This window comes from Lynx canadensis, chromosome A3, assembly GCF_007474595.2.
Source record: "Lynx canadensis isolate LIC74 chromosome A3, mLynCan4.pri.v2, whole genome shotgun sequence".
Taxonomy (NCBI): domain Eukaryota; kingdom Metazoa; phylum Chordata; class Mammalia; order Carnivora; family Felidae; genus Lynx; species Lynx canadensis.
The window spans coordinates 113,224,240-113,243,846 of NC_044305.1; the positions used below are offsets into that span (position 1 = coordinate 113,224,240).

Here is a 19,607-nt window from a genome sequence, read left to right on the forward strand (position 1 = left end):
ACACCTCATTCTCTCTACCTTTGCCTCCCACATTCCATGAGGTGCCAAGGCTTTTCATTTATAGTCACTCCTGAGTTCACTTCCTTCCTCTACATTACCAGCACTGCTACACCTGTTACAGAGTCATCTAATTACCTCTAAGTCTAACCCACTGCAGATATTACAGCCAGATGAATCTTCATTCCAAGGCAGGAAAACACCACAGCATTCCTCCCACTTGAAATTTTATTTTGGTTTGTTGTTGTTGTTCTTATAGTTACTCTTCCTTACAGAAAATATCAAAAATAGAGTTCTGGGGGTGCCTGGGTGGCTCAGTTGGTTAAGCATCCGACTCTTTTTTGATTTCAGCTCAGGTCATGATCTCATGGTTTGTGAGATCGAGCCCTGCATTGGGATTCTCTCTCTGCCCCTCGCTGTGCAAGTACTCACACTCTCTCAAAATAAATAAACTAAAAAAAAAAAAAAAATTAGAGTTCTGTACCTCCATGTACCCATCATCCAGCTTTAGTAATTATCCCCTCAGAGCCAATCTTATTACCTCTGTACCTCAACTCGCTGAATAATTTCAAAGCTCATACATCAAACAATTTCATCTGCAAATACTTTAATATCATTCTCCTTACATAGCTAGAAGTCCTTTACCACAGCCCCCCCAAATCAACAATCATTTCTTGTATCATTAAATTTCCAATGTCTAGATTTTCATGATTCTCCTATACATCATCATCATCTTTTACTTTTATTTACAGTTTGTTTGAATCAGGATAGACACAGTCCAAACATTGTGATTAGGGAGTTCCTTAAGCCTCTTCTAAACTATAGTTTCCCTCTCTATTCCTTTTTTTTTTTTTCTATCTTGTTTGTTGTCTCTTTTTGGAATGGTTTTGTGGAAATCTTAAGTGTTTACCTTGGTTTTTAACCAATCCTTACAACCTTTTATTACCACTAGTCTGCATCTATATTAAGTTCCAATCAAATCGTATCCTAAATGTGGTCTTTTTAAAATATGTCTAAAAACTCTTTGATATTCACACCTTCAAACAGCGCAGCTTAACTTCATTCCCTTTGAAAGAGTGCATTTGACTGAATGACTCACTTCTAATGAGTAGAATAAGGTGGAAGTAAACGTGTGTATCTTTAAGACTGACAACCACAAAGGCACTGTGGCATTCTTGCTCTCTCCAGTGTGGGATCACTGGCTCCAGGAGAAGCCAGTAGCCGGCCATGTCATGAGAACTCTCAGGCAGTTCTGCAGAGAGATCCATGAGTAATCTCTTTCCAGGAGGGAAGCCTCCTGCCAATAGCCACGGACTTGAGTGAACTTGGCAGTGGGTTCTCCAGCCCTAGTGGAGTGGCCCCTGCTGACTGCAACCTCATGAGAGATACTGAGGCACATCTCCCAGCTAAGCACCTCCTAGGTTCCCCACCTGCAGAGAATGTCAGACAATAAATGTTTGTTTTAGGCTGCTGAGTTTTGGGTGATCTGTTACACAGCAGTAGGTAACCAATATGCCATGCTTTCTTTTTTTTTTTTAATGTTTATTTTCTAATGTGCGTTTATTTTTTAAAAAGAGACAGAGCACAAGTGTGGGAGGGGCAGAGAGAGAGGGAGACAGAGACTCTGACACAGGCTCCAGGCTCTGAGCTTTCAGCACAGAGCCCGAAGCGGGGCTCGAACTCACAAACCATGAGACCATGACCTGAGCCAAAGTCAGATGCTTAACTGACGGAGCCACCCAGGCACCCCACTAATATGCCATATATTCTGATGTCACATCATTGCCATTCCTGGAAATGCCCTTCCCATCCAGTTCTTTGGGTCCAAATTTAACCATCTTTTCAAGCTCACCATCTCCAGAGCCATCCCTGGAACCTCCACTTCCCCAACACTCCAAAATCTGGAAACAACTGCTCCTTCCTTTGATTTCCTCAAGAGCTCTGTATCTGGTTCTAAATCAAGCTGTCTAAAACTAACCTGGCCAAAGGTAAAACCAATTCAACTACTACTCACGTACCTAAAATGTGTAGTTTTAACAGCACAGTCTTCCTAAATTAACTGTTGCTTCAAACGTGCCAGGCACGCACTCATTTTCACGGTTCATGCTCTCACATCCTTCAAGCCTTTGCTTACACGTGACCTTCCCAGTTGGGTCCTCCCCGACAGCCTATTAAAACCACCAGAGATCTCATGCCTTCCCACCCTGCACCCACCCAGCACTCTCCATCCATTCCCGCAGGTTTACTTTCTCCTACAGCACTTCTCACAGTGTTCTCATCATGCCACTTCCACCTGTCTCCCACTTTGCAGGCTGTAAGCTCCAGGGAGGCTGGCATTTTGTGTATTCGTTCAGGGCTCCAGCCTAAGGCCCTAGACAGTGCGTGCCCGGGACATGGAGCGTGCTCCACAACACCTTGTTGGATAAGAGATCAAGACAGCTTCATACACCACATAAGAGATGTAACGCTCAATACACAGTGTGAGGGGCACCTGGGGGGCTCCATCAGCTGAGCCTCCAACACTTGGTCTTGGCTCAGGTCATGATCGCGCAGTTTGTGAGATCAAGCCCCGCATCGGGCTCTGTGCTGACAGTATGGAACTTCTTTGGGATTCTCTCTCTCCTTCTCTCTCTGCTCCTCCCCTGTTCTTTCTCTCTCTCAAAATAAATAAAAAACATTTAAAAAAAATAAACATTTTGATAATCTTAGGTATCTTTGTGTCTACAAGCACTTTAAGGAGGCTTAACCAATCTCCTTCTTCAATAGATAAAAACAAAGCAAAACAAAACCTTGAAACTCAATCTCCTTCTTCGATAGATAACAACAAAACAAAACCTTGAAACATCCCAAAGCAGTCAATCTTAAAAAAAGATGACTTAAGAATTATTACATTTCTTAAAAGTAGCCAAAATAGTCCTATCATGTATGCTCCTTGGCAGTTTGATTAAGTAGGATTTCAGGTGATTATAGATCATTACCTAAATTCACCTGTGGGCCAACTGCACCCCTCCTGCCTTTGTGTCCCTCACATGTTACAGCTCATCTATCATCTCAAAACCTCCTTAAATGCAGAAGTGGATCTTTTACATCTTCATACTCCAGATAACAGGGCAACCTATAAGCGTTCATTAAGAAAGTATCAAGAGGGGCGCCTGGGTGGCGCAGTCGGTTAAGCGTCCGACTTCAGCCAGGTCACGATCTCGCGGTCCGTGAGTTCGAGCCCCGCGTCGGTCTCTGGGCTGATGGCTCAGAGCCTGGAGCCTGTTTCCGATTCTGTGTCTCCCTCTCTCTCTGCCCCTCCCCTGTTCATGCTCTGTCTCTCTCTGTCCCAAAAATAAATAAACGTTGAAAAAAAAAAATTAAAAAAAAAAAAGAAAGTATCAAGATCGGGATGCCTGGATGGCTCAGTCCATCAAGCATCGGACTCTTGATTTCAGCTCACAGTTGTGAGAACGAGCCCCAGGTTGGACTCCATGCTGAGCGTGAAGCCTGCTTAAGACTCTCTCTCTCCCTCTGCCCCTCTCCCCCACTCGCCTTCTCTACAATAAAAAATAAAATAAAATAATCATTTAAGAAATGGTCAGAATTGTTAGCACCTCGGGCCACCCCTTCTCCTTACCCAAAAGCACATCACAGGCACACCCACACACACATGCCCTGTAACAATGCCACGGCAAAAACTATCTTCATTCAGAAGATGAAGCCTCTGAGGCAAATGTATCCACAGACTTATTTTTCCAAAGCAATGTTAGAACTGAAACCTTAGCCACCTCTTTGACTCACAACATTCTTGTCTAAATTATACTGCTGCTACCAAAAAAAGAAAAAAAAAGTTGAATCATTTATCTGACTTCTGACATATGGTTCTTACTAACAAGCCATACACACACACACACACACACACACACACACACACACACACATCACAGAGGGTCAAATTCTAACAGTAGATGGTGATATTCAAGATGAAGGATGTCGCTTGTAAATTACTTCACAGTTTATGTAAGTAATAACGCTAGAAAAAAATCGTTGCAATGCACAGTAACCTGACTCTTGATTGCCGAGGCAAAGTTCAACACAGAATTGCTCTTTGTTTTTAAGATCCAGAACAATGCTGGAAAAGAGATGTCTAGCTATGATATAATCAAAGCTTTGTGTCATTTCAAGGATACACAGTTACATTCATGTTCTGGCACAAAAAAGCACCACTATATTTTAGAGAAAGGGTCAGCAAACTACAGAGCTCAAGGGCCAAAGGTGGCCCATCGCCTGTTTTAGTACAACCGACGAGCTACGAATTTTTATATTTTTACATTTTTTAATGGTTGGGGGAGAAACCAAAAGAAGAAGAAGAAGTCACATGGGTGACGTGTGAAATTTATACGAAATTCAAATTTCAGGGTCCGTCAATAAAATTTTACTGGATCAGTCACACTCATTCATTTATGCATCATCTATGGCTGCTTTTGTGCTACAACAGCACAAGCGAGAAGCTGCAACAGAAACCCTATGTCCCACAAAGCTGAAAATACTTATTACCTGGCCCTTTACAGAAAAAGTTACCACCCTTCAGGGCATGGAAGCTGAATCCTGACCGCCTCTATTTACAGCCCAACGTTTGTTAATATTACTCACTTATTAACTGTGTTGTGTGACCTTGACCAAATTACTTAACCACTCTGCCAAAAACCTCAGTTTCCATAGCTGTAAAATGAGGTCAATAACAGCACCCACCTTACAGGGTCACTGCGAGTTGTGAATTAATAATACATGCAAAGCACCTGAAACAGTCCTGGGCACAGAGTGAGCCACTATTGAACACCGGCTGGAACCATCATCCCTTCTTGCTCCGGAACGTGTTTTCCAACTGAAATGCCACCAAAGTGGTTAGACTTCAAACTAGCCCCACAAACCTACTCACCAAGGTAGAAGTGAAGAATGAGACAACAAGAAAGGAAAGAAAAAGCAGAATGAAGAGGGGGGAGCAGGGGATAAGAAGTGAAAGGAAAAAGCAGGCAGACCCCACTCAGCAGGGACAGTAGGTGGCCTACTCGAAGGGGAAGTATAAATTAGGATAATTTCATCTACACTAGCAGATTAAATAACTTCTGTGGGCTGACTGGATACTAATCACCATGTGGAAGCTGTCTCTAGGGGGGAAAAGTATTCACAATTCCCAGCAAGTGACTTACAAATGAACCGCTGGGTCAAGCCCATTTCCAAGTGGAGAACTTCCTGTATTTTACATTCCTAGACAAATGACAAGCGAGAGTTGCGGCACACTCTGCATCTTGTGATCCATGTCTAGTAGCTATTTAAAAGGAAACCATGTGTGTAAGGACCCTGTGCAGCCCAGGAGCCCCTTCTCGGGCCCCTCGGAGGAGGCCAGGGGTAAGCAGTCTTAGCCAGGAGTCCTCATTGTGTTCAGAATGGCACTTACTTCCAAACGCTAAGAAAAAACCCTGTTCCCATAAATAGAACACGAGCTCATTCACCAAAAATGGACGTGCGTGGCAACTGGGAGGTAAACATGGTGTTAATAGAAGAGACACTTAACCTGCTACCGAGGTTGGGAAACGCTCTTTCCCAGGGCTCTCATCTGGAATATCTTCTCTACGCAAAGCTGAGTTCCTGCTGTTTCCATGTATCTTTACAAATTGCACTGTTTCCTTTCTTCAATTATTATTTCAAAACTCTAGACACTTCCCCCACCCCCAAAAGAATTGTTGTAACACTCACAACTGCACCAGAAACAACTCTCTTTATTCTTCCAGTCCAACCTTGATCCCTCTAATCCTCACTACTGCTTTGGTTCATGCTTACAGTCAATCTTGCCTGCAGAGGCTAAAACACATACCAAATATGTTCAAAAGACGTGATGGAGAAGCATGACATGTAAAACCTTAAAGAAAGAAGAGACATTATTACCCAAGTGATTTCTACCAATTGGGCAGGAAAGGCAGAGTGATTGAAAGCAATCACCCAGGACAGCAATTAAGATGCTCCTGAGTAGAGGCAAGTTGAAAACACTCACTGAGAATGAATCTGCTGGGACAGTCCTACGGAAGGCTTCGGCTTGAGGGTCAAGGTCATCTGGGCCACAGGACTGACTCTTGGAAGAGTGTCTGCCTTCTTAGACGAAGTGTGCTTTGCTGCTTGCTCAGGAGGGACCCAGGAGGAAGCAGCCGCAAGACTCTGCCCTCCAAAGCCTGGGGATGAGGTGTCCTGGGCAGCTGCTGTTTCACAGGCTTTGCCCTTGGTCCCCGGTTTACACACACAGAGTTGAGGCCGGAGACACATCCCTCCATTCTGGCATGGTGGAACACAGCTTGCTGCAGGGAGACAACAGAAGACACAACTCTGAAGAAAAGCATTGGAGACTTAACAAGTCCTTCCAAGGGCTTTTAACATCAGCACCAGAACGCTCTCCGATAAAATAAAACCTTATTCAAAGACATGATGACAAGGACAACAATGATGATGATGATAGCTAATATTTATTAATGGCTTCCCAGGTGCCAGGCGGTTCTAATACGTATCGACAAATTGAACGCCACCCCCCTCCCCAGCAACCACGGTAAGGAGAGGTTTTATTTTGCCTGTTTTACTGATGAGGAAATAGACACAAGGGTTATGTAATTTGCCAAAGGTCACACAACTATGAGTAAATAGAAGAGCTGGGACTTGAATCCAAGTGAACTGGCTCCAACATCATCTTTCTTTTGTTTTTGCTTTTGTGTGTGTGTTTTTCAACGTCATCATTCTTAACCACTTCATTAGAGTTGCCTCTCAGAAATGCATCAGAAATGCATCAGCAATGGAAAACTTAAGAAAATGCTTTGCCTTTCTTTTTAAATTGTGCTCAGTGGCTTAAGTTTAAATTTCAGGTACCCAAATAAGATGTGATAAGCCCAAGTCCAATCCCCAACCCCAAAAAAGTGCTATAAATTTCATCTTGCATAAGCTATCGGAGCCTGGAGTGACTGACTCAGAAATGCAGACTAACTCACTTTTTTGTTTTTACATGACAGAAGGATACAGAGGTTGAGAGTCATCCAAGATACACTTTTATACTTCTGTTTTCAAAAAGCCAGTGCCCTGTACACCATTCCTAATCTTACAATGAAAGGCAACCAAGAAGCAAGCCCTTTATCTCCTATTTGCTAGGATGCACGTACTCGGAATCACAAGACTTGTGGCCAGAGTTTCAAAGTTAGCGGGGCTACGGGTCATGGGTAAGTGGGTTTCATCACAGGCAAAGTCCCAGAGAAGTTGAGATGTTACCGACTTAAATTTCATTAGGTTAATGTTATATAGGCTGATGGACAGGATTCCTTCAGTTTATGTGTCCAAATGCACTCATTTACACCAACTGATTTTGTTATCAGTCCACTTTTGACTTAAATTAAACCCTTGGTCCTCAAGCAGATCATACTACTACAACGCCCATAAAATGAAATGCCAGATTCAGTCCATAAACATTTACAAAATAGATGAGGGATATGAACAAGAGGAAGCTTAACTATGGATGAGCCAAATGACCAAGACCTAAAAGCCCTTTAACCTCCTGATTTTCTATAAAAGAGAGAAGCAGCTTTCCCATCTTCCTACAATATGATTCCCATTAGTTATAGAAAATAATGATAAGAAATGACTGCCAAGTGTCAGAATAGGCTGACAAATTTTCCAAAAGTGGGAAGGGATTCTTAAAAAGCAAAGAAAAATGCAACCAGCTCCCTAGGTGACCTTAGCTTGTTATTTAACCTTAACCTCTGCACCTATACATGTTTGGGGGCAGGAGGGCAGTAACTGCTTGTTCTAAAACGGTCCCCAAGAGCTCTTCCCAAATTAGGCTTCTAGAATTCTAAGTCCAAAACTATGCACTTCCAGGGTTCAGGATTCTAATTTATCAGCATTTTCCAGGCCAACCAATGATCATTGGGTCCCTACTCGGCCATGGTTATTTATGGAATGTCACAGAAATGGAAATGGGCTCCACCCAGAGAGAACAGAAGTGGCTACGAGGGAGGACAGGACGGGGCTCTCAGAGCTGAGCCTCTGCCAAAGATCACCCCCCCAGGCACTTTCATGTATACATTCTCTTCATGCTTTCAATTAGAAACATGTTTCATTTTAACATCTGAGAATGATTTCCGCTTCTCCTCCCTCCCAAGGTGTGCTGCAAATGTCCCCTCATCTACCAGGAAGGCTGCACAGAGCAGCGTATGAAAGTTGGTACCCAGATGGGGGCCAATCATGAAATTTTCCAAAATACCACTGAGGATATACAACCAGAACCTGTCTTTAGGAGGACAAAGAGGGATTCGAAGCATCAAAGGGTAGAGATTTTTTAACTCTACAAATTTGGTAGCATGTGAGAGGCAGGGAAAGAATAATATAAAGACCTTAAACTTATTAAAAACTTTCTACCATAAGAGAAAGAACATGTATATAGTAGTGTGACTACATATGATACCACCCTTCTGCAGTAAATGCCGAGAGAACAATAACACGGGGGCACCTGGGTAGCTCAGTCAGTTAAGCATACGACTTTGGCTCAGGTCATGATCTCACGGTTCCTGAGTTCGAGCCCTGGTGGAGCTCTGTGCTGACAGCCTGGAGCCTGCTTCGGATTCTGTGTCTCCCTCCTTTTCTGCCTCTTTCCCACTTGTGGTCTCTATCCGTCTCTCTCTCTCTCTCAAAAATGAATAACCATTAAAAAAAAAAGAATTAAAAACAAAAAAGAATAAGGAGAATGACAATTTTCCCTTCCACCTAACCCCCATAGGCTCTGACAGCAGCTTCCTGGAGCATGCAGACAGGAGGGGCTGGCTGGACCTGGGTCAGGGAAGGGAGGGGTGAGACAGAGTCCCTCAATGCCAAGGTAAGCCCCTCACCTGCCATGAAAAGAAAAGCAAACCTCATGTCCTGCAACCACATTTTATCAAGCCGTTTCTCCTAGGAAATTGGGACTCCATGTCGTTGTGGTTCTCATGTGGCACTTGCTAAAGTGTGGTGCTTGGACCAGCGGCGGCAGCCGCCAGAAGCGCTTCAGAAGGGCACAATCTTCCATTGCCCCAGGTCTGTTAAATCCCAGACTGGAGTCCAGCAAACTGACCACCCTCTAGATGAGTCAGATGCACACCCAGCTCTGAAAACCACGGACATACGGTGTTTGGAAACGGGCACTCTTCCACCAGCAAGTGTTTTAGGATTTTTCTTACACTCATTTTTTCCAAGTCCAGTATAATTAACATACAGTGCTATGTTAGTTTCAGGTGTACAACATCGTGATTCAACAATTCCACAAATTAGGATTTACATTTTTATAACTGCAAATTTGGTGTTTTCATCCTACAATTGCATTTATTTTATTGAATTCTTGCTGTGATAAATGTGCTTGTTTTATGTTGCTGCCCTTTTATTTTTAATGCATAAAAAAAAAACCTCCCATGTGACCAAATTCTCAAGATTATTATGGGTCCCTTCCAAAAGTTTATATATTGTCATCATCTACTTCATGGCCAATGCAAAAATTTGTAGGCACTTATGAGAAAACTGTTATTCTAACCGAAGCAATGAACTATGTGGAAAATTATAAATAAATGTTACAGAAGTATTTTAAAACCACTTTTTCCACCAGTCGATTCTGCATTTGCCCAGCCACAAGTAGTTCAACACAATAAGTAAACACTACATCAAGATATTATCAGTGGGGTGGGCAGTGGTTCTCAGGCTTTGCCACACATTAGAATCACTTGGGGAGCTTTTAAAACTCTCAAAACCCAGGGATGACACCAGCCTCTGAATCAGAATCTCTGGGGGAGGGGATCAGACATCAGTTTAGTTTGCTTTTGTCTTTGTTGTTGATGTTGTTTTTCTTAAACTCTCCAGGTGATTGCAACATGCAGCCAAACTTGAACAAAATCCTAATCCAGACTTGCTGACAGACTGGGTTTCATAAAATGCAGCTCTTTGGATTTTTTTTCTCCTTTGTTCAAAAACTTTCAACCCAAGTTAGCTGCCCGTGAGATACATTAAAGACCCCCTGCACCTGGCCCAAGCCCCCCTTCCACCCTCACTGCCCCCTGCCCATCCCTATAGAAGCCCACCACTGCCCACCTCTGCACATGGTGCCCTGTCCCAAAACACGTCTCCCAAGCTCGTGCTCATGTGAAACCACCTCCTTCTCCATGAAGTCCTTCTCAAATGCCCACCGGCCCCACCGTGATCTGTTGGACACCTGAACTCCTGTCCCCTTTTATCTTTCACATCACAGTCCCTATACTCTGCCACATGTCATTAATGATCTCAGCAAGTTCTCTTATGTCCCGAATGAGATTATAAACTCAGGTCCATTAATTGGCTTACGCAGAACTTCCAGTACCCTAGGATGGGAGCTTTAACCTCATCTTGGTCCACTAACTGGTGTGAAAACAGAGCCACACCTTTCCAAAGGATGCTGGGAGTTGACGACATCTGAAAAGGGAATACAATCAGTGGGCTCCTAATCCATTCCATGATGACGTCTACACCTCCAGACTCCATTTGCAAGTTGCATCTTCGATCAAATCTCCAATCCTCCAAAGATGTTTTTAAACACAAATTAATATTAAAATATACTCTGCTAATGTAGAAGATCTGTAGTGGCATTAAACAATCTGCAGTTAAAGAAACCATCTCAGAAGCCCAGATCTGATGTATTCTAGAAGAAGTTTGAAGGGATAGGACACTCTGAATCAAGCTGGTCAAGGATGAACAGAAGAGAACATCACAGGGCGCCTGGGTGGCTCAGTAGGTTAAACATATGACTTCGTTCGACGCAGGTCACGATTTTGTGGTCCTTGAGTTCAAACCCCACACTGGGCTCTGCTCTCACAACTCAGAGCCTGGAGCCTGCTTCAGATTCTGTATCTCCCTCTCTCTCTGGCCCTCCCCGACTCATGCTCTGTATCTCTCTCAAAAATAAATAAACATCAAGAAAAAAAAGAAAGAAAAAGAAAAGAAAAATCACAATGCACTGGTAGAAACTGTGACAAGTTACTAAACTTCCAGGGCAAAAGCATGTTAAGGAGATTAGCCTAAGAGGCTCAGATGCAGCGGAAACAAAAAAAAAGAGCTTCTGCAAGGCGCCTGCACACAGAGATAGCTCAGAGAACTGCAGACTGTTCCCTGAGCATTCACCTGATACTAAGCTGAACAGGGCAGAACACCATGAGGCCAAACTCCCCAGGACCTGTAAGGTGCAAATTCCCAATCCTGACCTGCCAAAGTCAAGACATTCAGTACAGTCCCCAGAATTAAACCCCTTTTGTTTATTAAAGTTTATTAATTTTGAGAGAGAGAGGAAGAGGCAGAGAGAAAATCCCAAGCAGGCTCCACACCATCTGTGCAGAACCCAGTATGTCAGATGCTTAACCAACTGAGCCACCCAGGTGCCCCCAGAATCAAAGCCCTTTAAAGAGAATAGCAAACCTGGATATCAAAATCAGGCAAGAAGAGTACATGAAAAGAAAGCTAACACACAAATCAGTTAAGGATACAGGTACAAAATACCTAAGTAAAATATTATTTCAGAAACAGAAAAGCAAGCAGAACTAATTCCAAAAATATAAGGATGGCTTTAATGTCAACAAATCTGTCTATGGAATTTCCCATGTTAGAACATTAAATGAGAATTTATCTCAATGAATGCAAAACAACTTCCACTAAAATTCATCACTTACTCCTAGTAACAAACAAAACTTTAGCCAACTAGAAATACAAGGGGATTTCCTTGTTCTGGTAAATAGGACCTACAGCAAATCCCACAACAAACAGCATACCAAAACATACAGCAAATACTACGAGGAAACTGTAGAAGCATTCCTATCAAAGTCAGAAACAAGTCTAAATGCCTATAATAGCCTCTAATAATTGATGTGGTATTGTAGTGTGCAGCTAATAGGACAAAACAAGAAAAAGAAATAAAGGGTCAAAGAACTGGAAGGAAGAAACAAATCTATCGTTATTTTCAATTTAAGTGTCTACATAAATGATTGAAAAGACTGTACAAATTATTTTAAGTGATAATGTGGCACTAGTTTAGAGACAGAGAAACAGGTCAATACAATATAACATAAAACTTACAAACAGACTAAAATATGGAGTTGTGCAAGGTGATGGAGGAGATATAATAAACGGGTAGAGAAACAATGGACTACTTAGTGGTGTTGGAAAACAGGCATTCAACTAAAAGAATTAAAATTAGATCCCTCCAGGTGCCTGGGTGGCTCAGGTGGTTAAATGTCTGACTCTTGATTTCGGCTTAGGTCATGATCTCACATCTTGTGAGTTCGAGCCTGGGGTTAGGCTCTGTGCTGGAGGTGCAAGTGTTAGCAAAGATTTAGGGAAATGGGAACTCAATTAAATACTACTATGTACTGCTCACAGGATATATTTTATACTCACCTCTGTAAAAAGCAATTCGGCAATAGTTAGTAAGGTTCTAATGTGAAAACCCTAATACCCAGCGATTTTACTTCTCTGCTGTCATGTGCTCAAGGAGACACATACAGGTATGTTCATGGCACACCAGTAACAGTAGGAAAATACTGATATCGATAAACTGTATTATATTCATACAATGAAATATTACACAGCAGTTAAAATCATGACCCACATCTGCATCTAGCTCCATGGAGGGATCATGAAAATAACATTCACTGAAGAAAGTAAATTACATGATGATACTTTGGAATACTATTTTTTGTATGATTGTAATAACTGTCCGTGTAATCTTTTAAACATATAAAACAATGCCAGTCATTTTTAATAGACCTATGAAATCAACAAAAGCATAAAAAATTATGTACCACATTCACACGAAATTCATGACAGTGATCACCTCTTGGAAAGAAGTAGAACACTGTAAGAGAAGAAAATAAATCACTTTACTGGCCCTTTTTTTTTTTCCTTAGAAGACAGATGGGCAGGAGACAGACAACAAGGCTACTTAGCTCAGCTGTGCACAGTACCTACATAGGGAGTTACTACTCTACCCTTTGTACTTTTCTGTGTATTTTTCTATTTTTTCAAAATCGAACTAATTTTTAAAAGCAATCCCGCAAAGGCAATTGAGAATTGAAGGCAGCTAAAACATGTTCCTTAATCACTGTGGTGCCAACAGGTGGTTCTAACAGGTATGAGGCAGGTCAGCGTCAGAAAGCACCACCATGTCCAGGATGAACTCAGTCCACAAATCCTGAGCTTGCAGAAAGCCGACGTCAAGACGTGGGTGAGTAGGATACACAGAGAAATCCTACTCTGTCCTGGCTGCCAGGTCGGTCTTCTGAAAAACCCCTTTCATCATTTGAAACAAATTCTCAGATTTCACCCCAAACAAATACTCTCTGATTTCTTCCATATTTGAATCCAACTCCAGTTGACAAGCTGATCCTTAAGTTCTTTAAAAGTTTGGTGATTGTATTTTTAGGAAGTAACCCATGCCCTGAAGCTCAGCCTCTATTGCTTTTAATTCTAAAAAAGTAACTCTTAGTTATATTTAAAACCCATCCCAGCCCACACAGGGCCAACAGTGTGACTATCTCTGCCCCTTGCTTTTCTCTCCAAACAAGTTGTAGCATGTCTACCACATGTGTCCCGCGGAGAAATGTGAGTCTAACTGTGTCTTCTGTGATCAGAGACAGCAGGTGAGAAATGGCTTTGCTGTGTGTGTCTTCACAGTAATTCCCAGCTGCCCTTTGAAGTTATTCAATAACACTAAGTGATATCAGATCACAAGAAACATAGCATGAGGTCACACATCTTGGTCTAACTCTGTCTGCTCCTTGTACCAAACCCAAATAAATGCTGGGCTTGCCTCGCAAATGTCTCCGGGTCAGCTTCCTCCAAAATCCCTCATGAGCAAAAAATATTAGCATAGCATCCCCATGCCTTTTCTATCCAGCCTTATGCAATAATGAAGAATTCCACATCACCGAATTTTGTACACAGGTGAACCAAGCACCAACACGTAGAGTAACCCTTAGGGGGTTTGATCGTTAGGAAAAGCCACGTGAAATACTTTAGGGGTGGGTGGGTGTGTGTGTGTGTGTGTGTGTGTGTGTGTGTGTGTGTGTGTTCATGTTCTCTCTCGAAGTCAGGCTATCAAGTAGCATAGGCTTTCTTCCCACTCTCTCCTACCCGGTTTGCTTTTGTAATCTACCCCCGATCCCAAGTGACAACTTAACCAAGCAGATAGTCAGATGGTTGTGCAGACAGTCTGCACCAATTATATGGAATGCAAGTCACAAAGGTTGTGTGTGGAATTTCCTGGCTTTTTTCAGGAGTTTAATGCCTTTGTGTCAAGTACGGAGCTGCCATCTGCCTAATTCCCCAGGAGCTGTGTTCTGCAAGGTTGAGGTTCTGGAAGCCTGAGCTCAGCAGGAGTAGCTTGTTACTATGTGATTTAATTTAAAATAGGTCGTCAACTGAGGCCAAACACACTCCTCCCAATGCCATCAATAACTGTGAAATCACTCATGGAATAGAACATAATTAAGTCGTAAGTCATGTAATGAAAAACCACCAGCAGTTTTTCTGGGTTCTGTTTCTGGTCTTATTACTGTCGTTTTATTAACATTTCTTAACTTTTTTTTTTTTAAGTCCGTGAGAAAAGAAAAGAAAACAAAGTTAAAGATCTACAGTTTAGACTATATAAACATTTAATTAAAAATAGCAAAAGGAAGAGAAAAACCAGAAAAATATTTTCAGAAAATGCTATTATATAGAAAGAATAAAAGTCTTTAACAAGTTAAAGCCAAAAACTGAAGAAGAAAAAAAAAAAAAGGACAAAAATAGACAATAGAACAGAAGAAAATGCAATTAGTAAAAAAAACTTGTGGGGTAATATCCAAATTAATCAAGTCATCAGAAGAAATGCAAACTAGGGGCCCTCGGGTGGCTCAGTTGGTCAAGCATCCGGCTCTGATTTTGGCTCAGGTCACTGTTCAGGGAGTTCGAGTCCCGCATCAGGCTCTGCGCTGACAACATGGAGCCTGCTTGGGATTCTCTCTCTCCCTCTCTGCCTCTGCCTCTCTGAAACGTAAATAAATGAACTTAAAAAAAATAATAAATGCCAACTAAAACAAGGAGATACAATATTTGGCTAGAAGTCACATAAAAGTATTAATACAAAGTACCACAAAGGTGGTAGTAAAATGGCACAAGCCTTTTAAAAAGCAGTTTAACACCATGTTCCAAATATTTCAGTAGCCTCATTTCTAGAAATTTATTCTAACAGTAGTCAAAGAAGGAAATCACTATGTACATACATATGTCAGCTGTCCACAGCCGTGTTATGTATGCTAACGAAAAACTCAAAAGAAGCATCCAGGTTGAGTCAAGTACAGTATTACAACCATTCAAAATTAGAATTGTAATGTGACACTAAGCTTTTTTAAATGTTAATACTTTTCATGTGAATTAAAACAGGCTTTTGTTAGTTATCAATCACCTTCTCTAATGGTATAATTTTATTTTGTGCACTAATGCTAGCACCTATGTATGATAAATACAAGTTTGTGACAAACTTTGGTTTTACAGATGAAACTATTATGCACATACAGAGTACGATTATAATTGACACCTTTAGGTTCACTGGAAGACCATCTATTTCTAAATAATAAATCTATAATGTGTTTTAATCCTATCATATTATCTTTTTCACTCATTCACACAGTAAGACCTCCCCCCTTCTATGCTAATATTATGCTAAAAACTGGATAAAAAGATGGAGGAAACAAACCTCCTGCTCTCAAGGAGATCAGAGTCCAGTAGGAAAGACATTAAAAAAAAAAAAAGTCATGGGACCGTTATGTGCTAGAACAAAGGCATAGAAGGCATGAGAAATGAGGGGTCCTCAATGGGTAAATGACAAATATTTTGATTTATCATATCCAAGGGACTACAAAGGATACAAAGAATTCTTAGAATGGTTTGTTTCCTTGAGGACCAATGAAATCCGCCTGCCCAAGCTCACCTACTGATGGAAAGCAGATGAAGCTCGGCTCTGGAGTCACACTGATCGGAGTCCGGACCACCCCAACCCCACGCCCTTGCTGTGTGCCCTTGGGCCCGTTGCCAAGTTTGACCTGCACTTTGGTCTTTCACTGAAACAAATACCGAGTATCAATTTCTGCATTATTTTGCACCAGGCACTGTCATATGCCCTGTGACTAGGACTGCACACAAGAAAATGCCATCTGTGCCCCATGAGACTCATTGCCCAGACAGAAGACTGACAGGAACAGTGATTATTATTATAAGCATTGTGGAAAGAGCATGGTGCACAGTGGGGGGCAGCCCATATGGGATTTAGGTTATTAGGAAAGACTTCCCTGAGATCATCAAGTTAGGATCAGACCTGAAAGCTGAGAGAAATAAGTAACACAGAGGCCTGGACCTGGAGGGTGGGCCCAAATGTTAGCAATGAAACCTGGCCACAAAGCCATTAAGAAGCAAAATGCAGGATGCCTGGGTGGCTCAATCGGTTGAGCGTACAACTCGACTTCAACTCAGGTCAAGATCTCATAATTGTGAGACGCAACCCTGAGTCATGCTCTGCACAGACAGCATGGAGCCTGCTTGGGATTCTCTGTCCCCCTCTTTTTATGCCCCTCCCCCGCTTGTATGCGGGCTTGTGCACACTCTCTCAAAACAAACATTTTAAAAAAGCAAAATGCAAATGGACTCTACTAACTCAGGAAGGGCTTTTCGTCAGAGATAAGTTCAGCGGGGTGAGGAAGGAATTACAACATATTCTTAAATGTATGTGTCCAGTATGCCAATCAGTACAATTGAATGGGACCAGCAGAGACCTTATCCTGTAGATGAGGAACACAACACCGAGGCCCATCGTCACCAGTGTAACTTGATGCTGCTCTAGAGGTTCTCATCAATTCAGTAAGAGGCAGAAGAGAGGTGTGCAGTGAGACAGGCTAGCTCCTACACTGCCAGCAAGACTGTCCGCGGTACAGACTTTCTTTACCACAGTCCGCCATGGTTTAGGATTAAGACTTAGAAACACTCATGTCTGTTTTATCATTCCTTTTTTTTTTTTTTATGTTTATTTACTTTTGAGAGAGACAGAGACAGAATGCGAGTGGGTTGGGACAGAGAGAGGAAGACACAGAATCTGAAACAGGCTCCAGGCTCTGAGCTGTCAGCACAGAGCCCGACGCGGGGCTCGAACTCACAAGCTGTGAGATCATGACCTGAGCTGAAGTCAGACCCTCAACCGACTGAGCCACCCAGGCGCCCCAGTTTTATCATTCCTAACCTAGGAAATGCGATACCCAAACAGATCCACGGCAGGATTACAAGCAATACAGTAGCAAAAAACAGAAACATCCTACCCATAAAACAACAAATGGATAAAAGTCACGGAATGTGGTAAGTCATTAAAAACAAGGTTTCCAAGACCTTTTTAATGATATGGAATAATGCTAATGATGCTAGGCCAAATGAAAAATAAATAAAAAGCTCCTCGGGGCGCCTGGGTGGCGCAGTCGGTTAAGCGTCCGACTTCAGCCAGGTCACGATCTCGCGGTCCGTGAGTTCAAGCCCCGCGTCGGGCTCTGGGCTGATGGCTCAGAGCCTGGAGCCTGTTTCCAATTCTGTGTTTCCCTCTCTCTCTGCCCCTCCCCCGTTCATGCTCTGTCTCTCTCTGTCCCAAAAACAAATAAACGTTGAAAAAAAAAAAAATTAAAAAAAAAAAAAGCTCCTCATCGCCCTAGAACTCGCTCCAATCAGCTTTGCCCCTCTATCTGTCCACTGAATTGGATCCTGTCAGAGTCACCTGTGACCTCTGGGCTACCAAGCTAGGGGCCTTCTCCTTTTCTTGGCCAAGAACAGCAGTGGCCATAGTTGATCAGTCTCTTCTTCCTCATCACCGTCTTCCTTAGCTAAGATGTCACATGCCGCCAGCCCCTCTATGTCTCCCTTTGGCTCTTCCTTCCTTTCTTGACCTCTGTTGAAAGTTTCCAAGGCTTGCTTGGTCCTTGGACCCTTCTCCTGGTGATCTCATCCAGTCCTAAGGCTTTGATTTCCACGGAGACTGTGCCCAAAGTTAGACCTAGGCTTCGTCCTCCTACATGAACTCCAGATTTCCATGTTCAACTGCCTCAAGAATAGCTCCACATGGAGATCAAACAGACTTCTGAAATTTAGCATAGCTCGATTCCCCTCCCCCCACCCCAAACTCCACATCAGGATCTTCCTTAGCATTCATCTCCTTAGAAGGCAGCTCCATTTGCCAAGTGGCTCACTGCGTGTATTAGTTTGCTGGGGCTGCCCTCACAAACTACCACAAATTGGATGCCTTGAACAACAGAGTTGTTCACAGTTCTGGAGACAGGCAGTCTGAAATCAAGGTAGTGGAGGGGTTGGTTTCTTGAGTGATGTGAGAGAATCTGTCCCATTTCATTCCCCTAGCTCCTGGTGGTGTCAGGCGTTCCCTGGCTTGTAGAAGCTGCTATCCCTCTCTGGGTCCTCATGCCTCCCCTCTATGTCTGTCTGTGTGTTTCCTAAGGACACCAGTTCCACTGGATTAGCCACCCCCCTCCACTCCAGTATGACCTCCAATGACAATTTTCTCAAAGAAGGTCACATACTGAGAAACTGGGGGGTTAGCACTTCAACAAAGGAATTGGGGCAGGGTAGTATTTCAACCCCTAACATGCAATTGTCATACGTGAGTCTTCTCTTTCTCTCATACCACACATCCAGATCCATCTCAAGTCCTGTTAGCCCTGCCTTGAAATACATCCTGAGGGGCGCCTGGGTGGCTCAGTTGGTTAAGCAGCCGACTTCGGCTCAGGTCATGATTTCACGGTCCATGAGTTCAAGCCCCTCGTCGGGCTCTGTGCTGACAGCTCAGAGCCTGGAGCCTGTTGCAGATTCTGTGTATCCCTCTCTCTGACCCTCCCCTCTGTCTCAAAAATAAATAAACGTTAAAAAAAAATTAAAAAAAAAAAAAAGAAATACATCCTGAATCTAACCATCTCTCACCACCTTCCCTCAAACCCTTCCTCGGGCCACCTTATCCCCTGCACTCTGTGCTCCCCAAGACAGCCACATGACTCCTCTGCTCCAAACCCTCCAAGACTTCCATCTCACTGATACTAAGCCCGTATTTCTATGTCTGCATGTCTCTGCCACCTTTCCCACATCATTTCCTAGAGCTCCTCAAGCACCACACTGCCGTCACACTGGCTTCCCTGTTAGTCCCCACACACGTTTCCACTTGCCCTGGGTGCACCCCACATGTAATGTTCATTCTTCCCCAGATAGTCATGGATGCTCCCCACCTGTGTTCGTTCTTCCCCAGACAGAGGCTGCCTTTCCACGTCACTCAGCCTCCCTTGTGATCAGATGCTCCAGCACAGCAACCTCTGGGCCTCTATTCCCATGCTCTGCCTGTTTCTTCAGAGCATTCATCCTGACCTGACATTTAGCTATTCATTGTCTGCCCTCCCACTAAAAGATCAGCTCTACAGGGAGCTGGGCCTAAAAAAAAAGTCTGGCTTACAGATGATAATCAATAAACAATTGCTGAATGAATGAACACA

At 42.9% G+C, this 19,607-nt stretch overlaps 1 protein-coding gene across 8 annotated transcripts in view; it reads right to left on the bottom strand.

The window, feature by feature from the left end:
• The window catches only part of LTBP1 (latent transforming growth factor beta binding protein 1), a 406,554-nt gene that overhangs the window by 353,622 nt on the left and 33,325 nt on the right, over positions 1-19,607 (bottom strand). For all 8 annotated transcript variants that reach the window (XM_030311335.1, XM_030311333.1, XM_030311336.1 and 5 more), the window contains one exon: positions 6,032-6,329. In XM_030311335.1, coding sequence (XP_030167195.1) covers positions 6,032-6,329 — 298 coding nt within the window. The remainder of the gene's footprint in view (positions 1-6,031; positions 6,330-19,607) is intronic.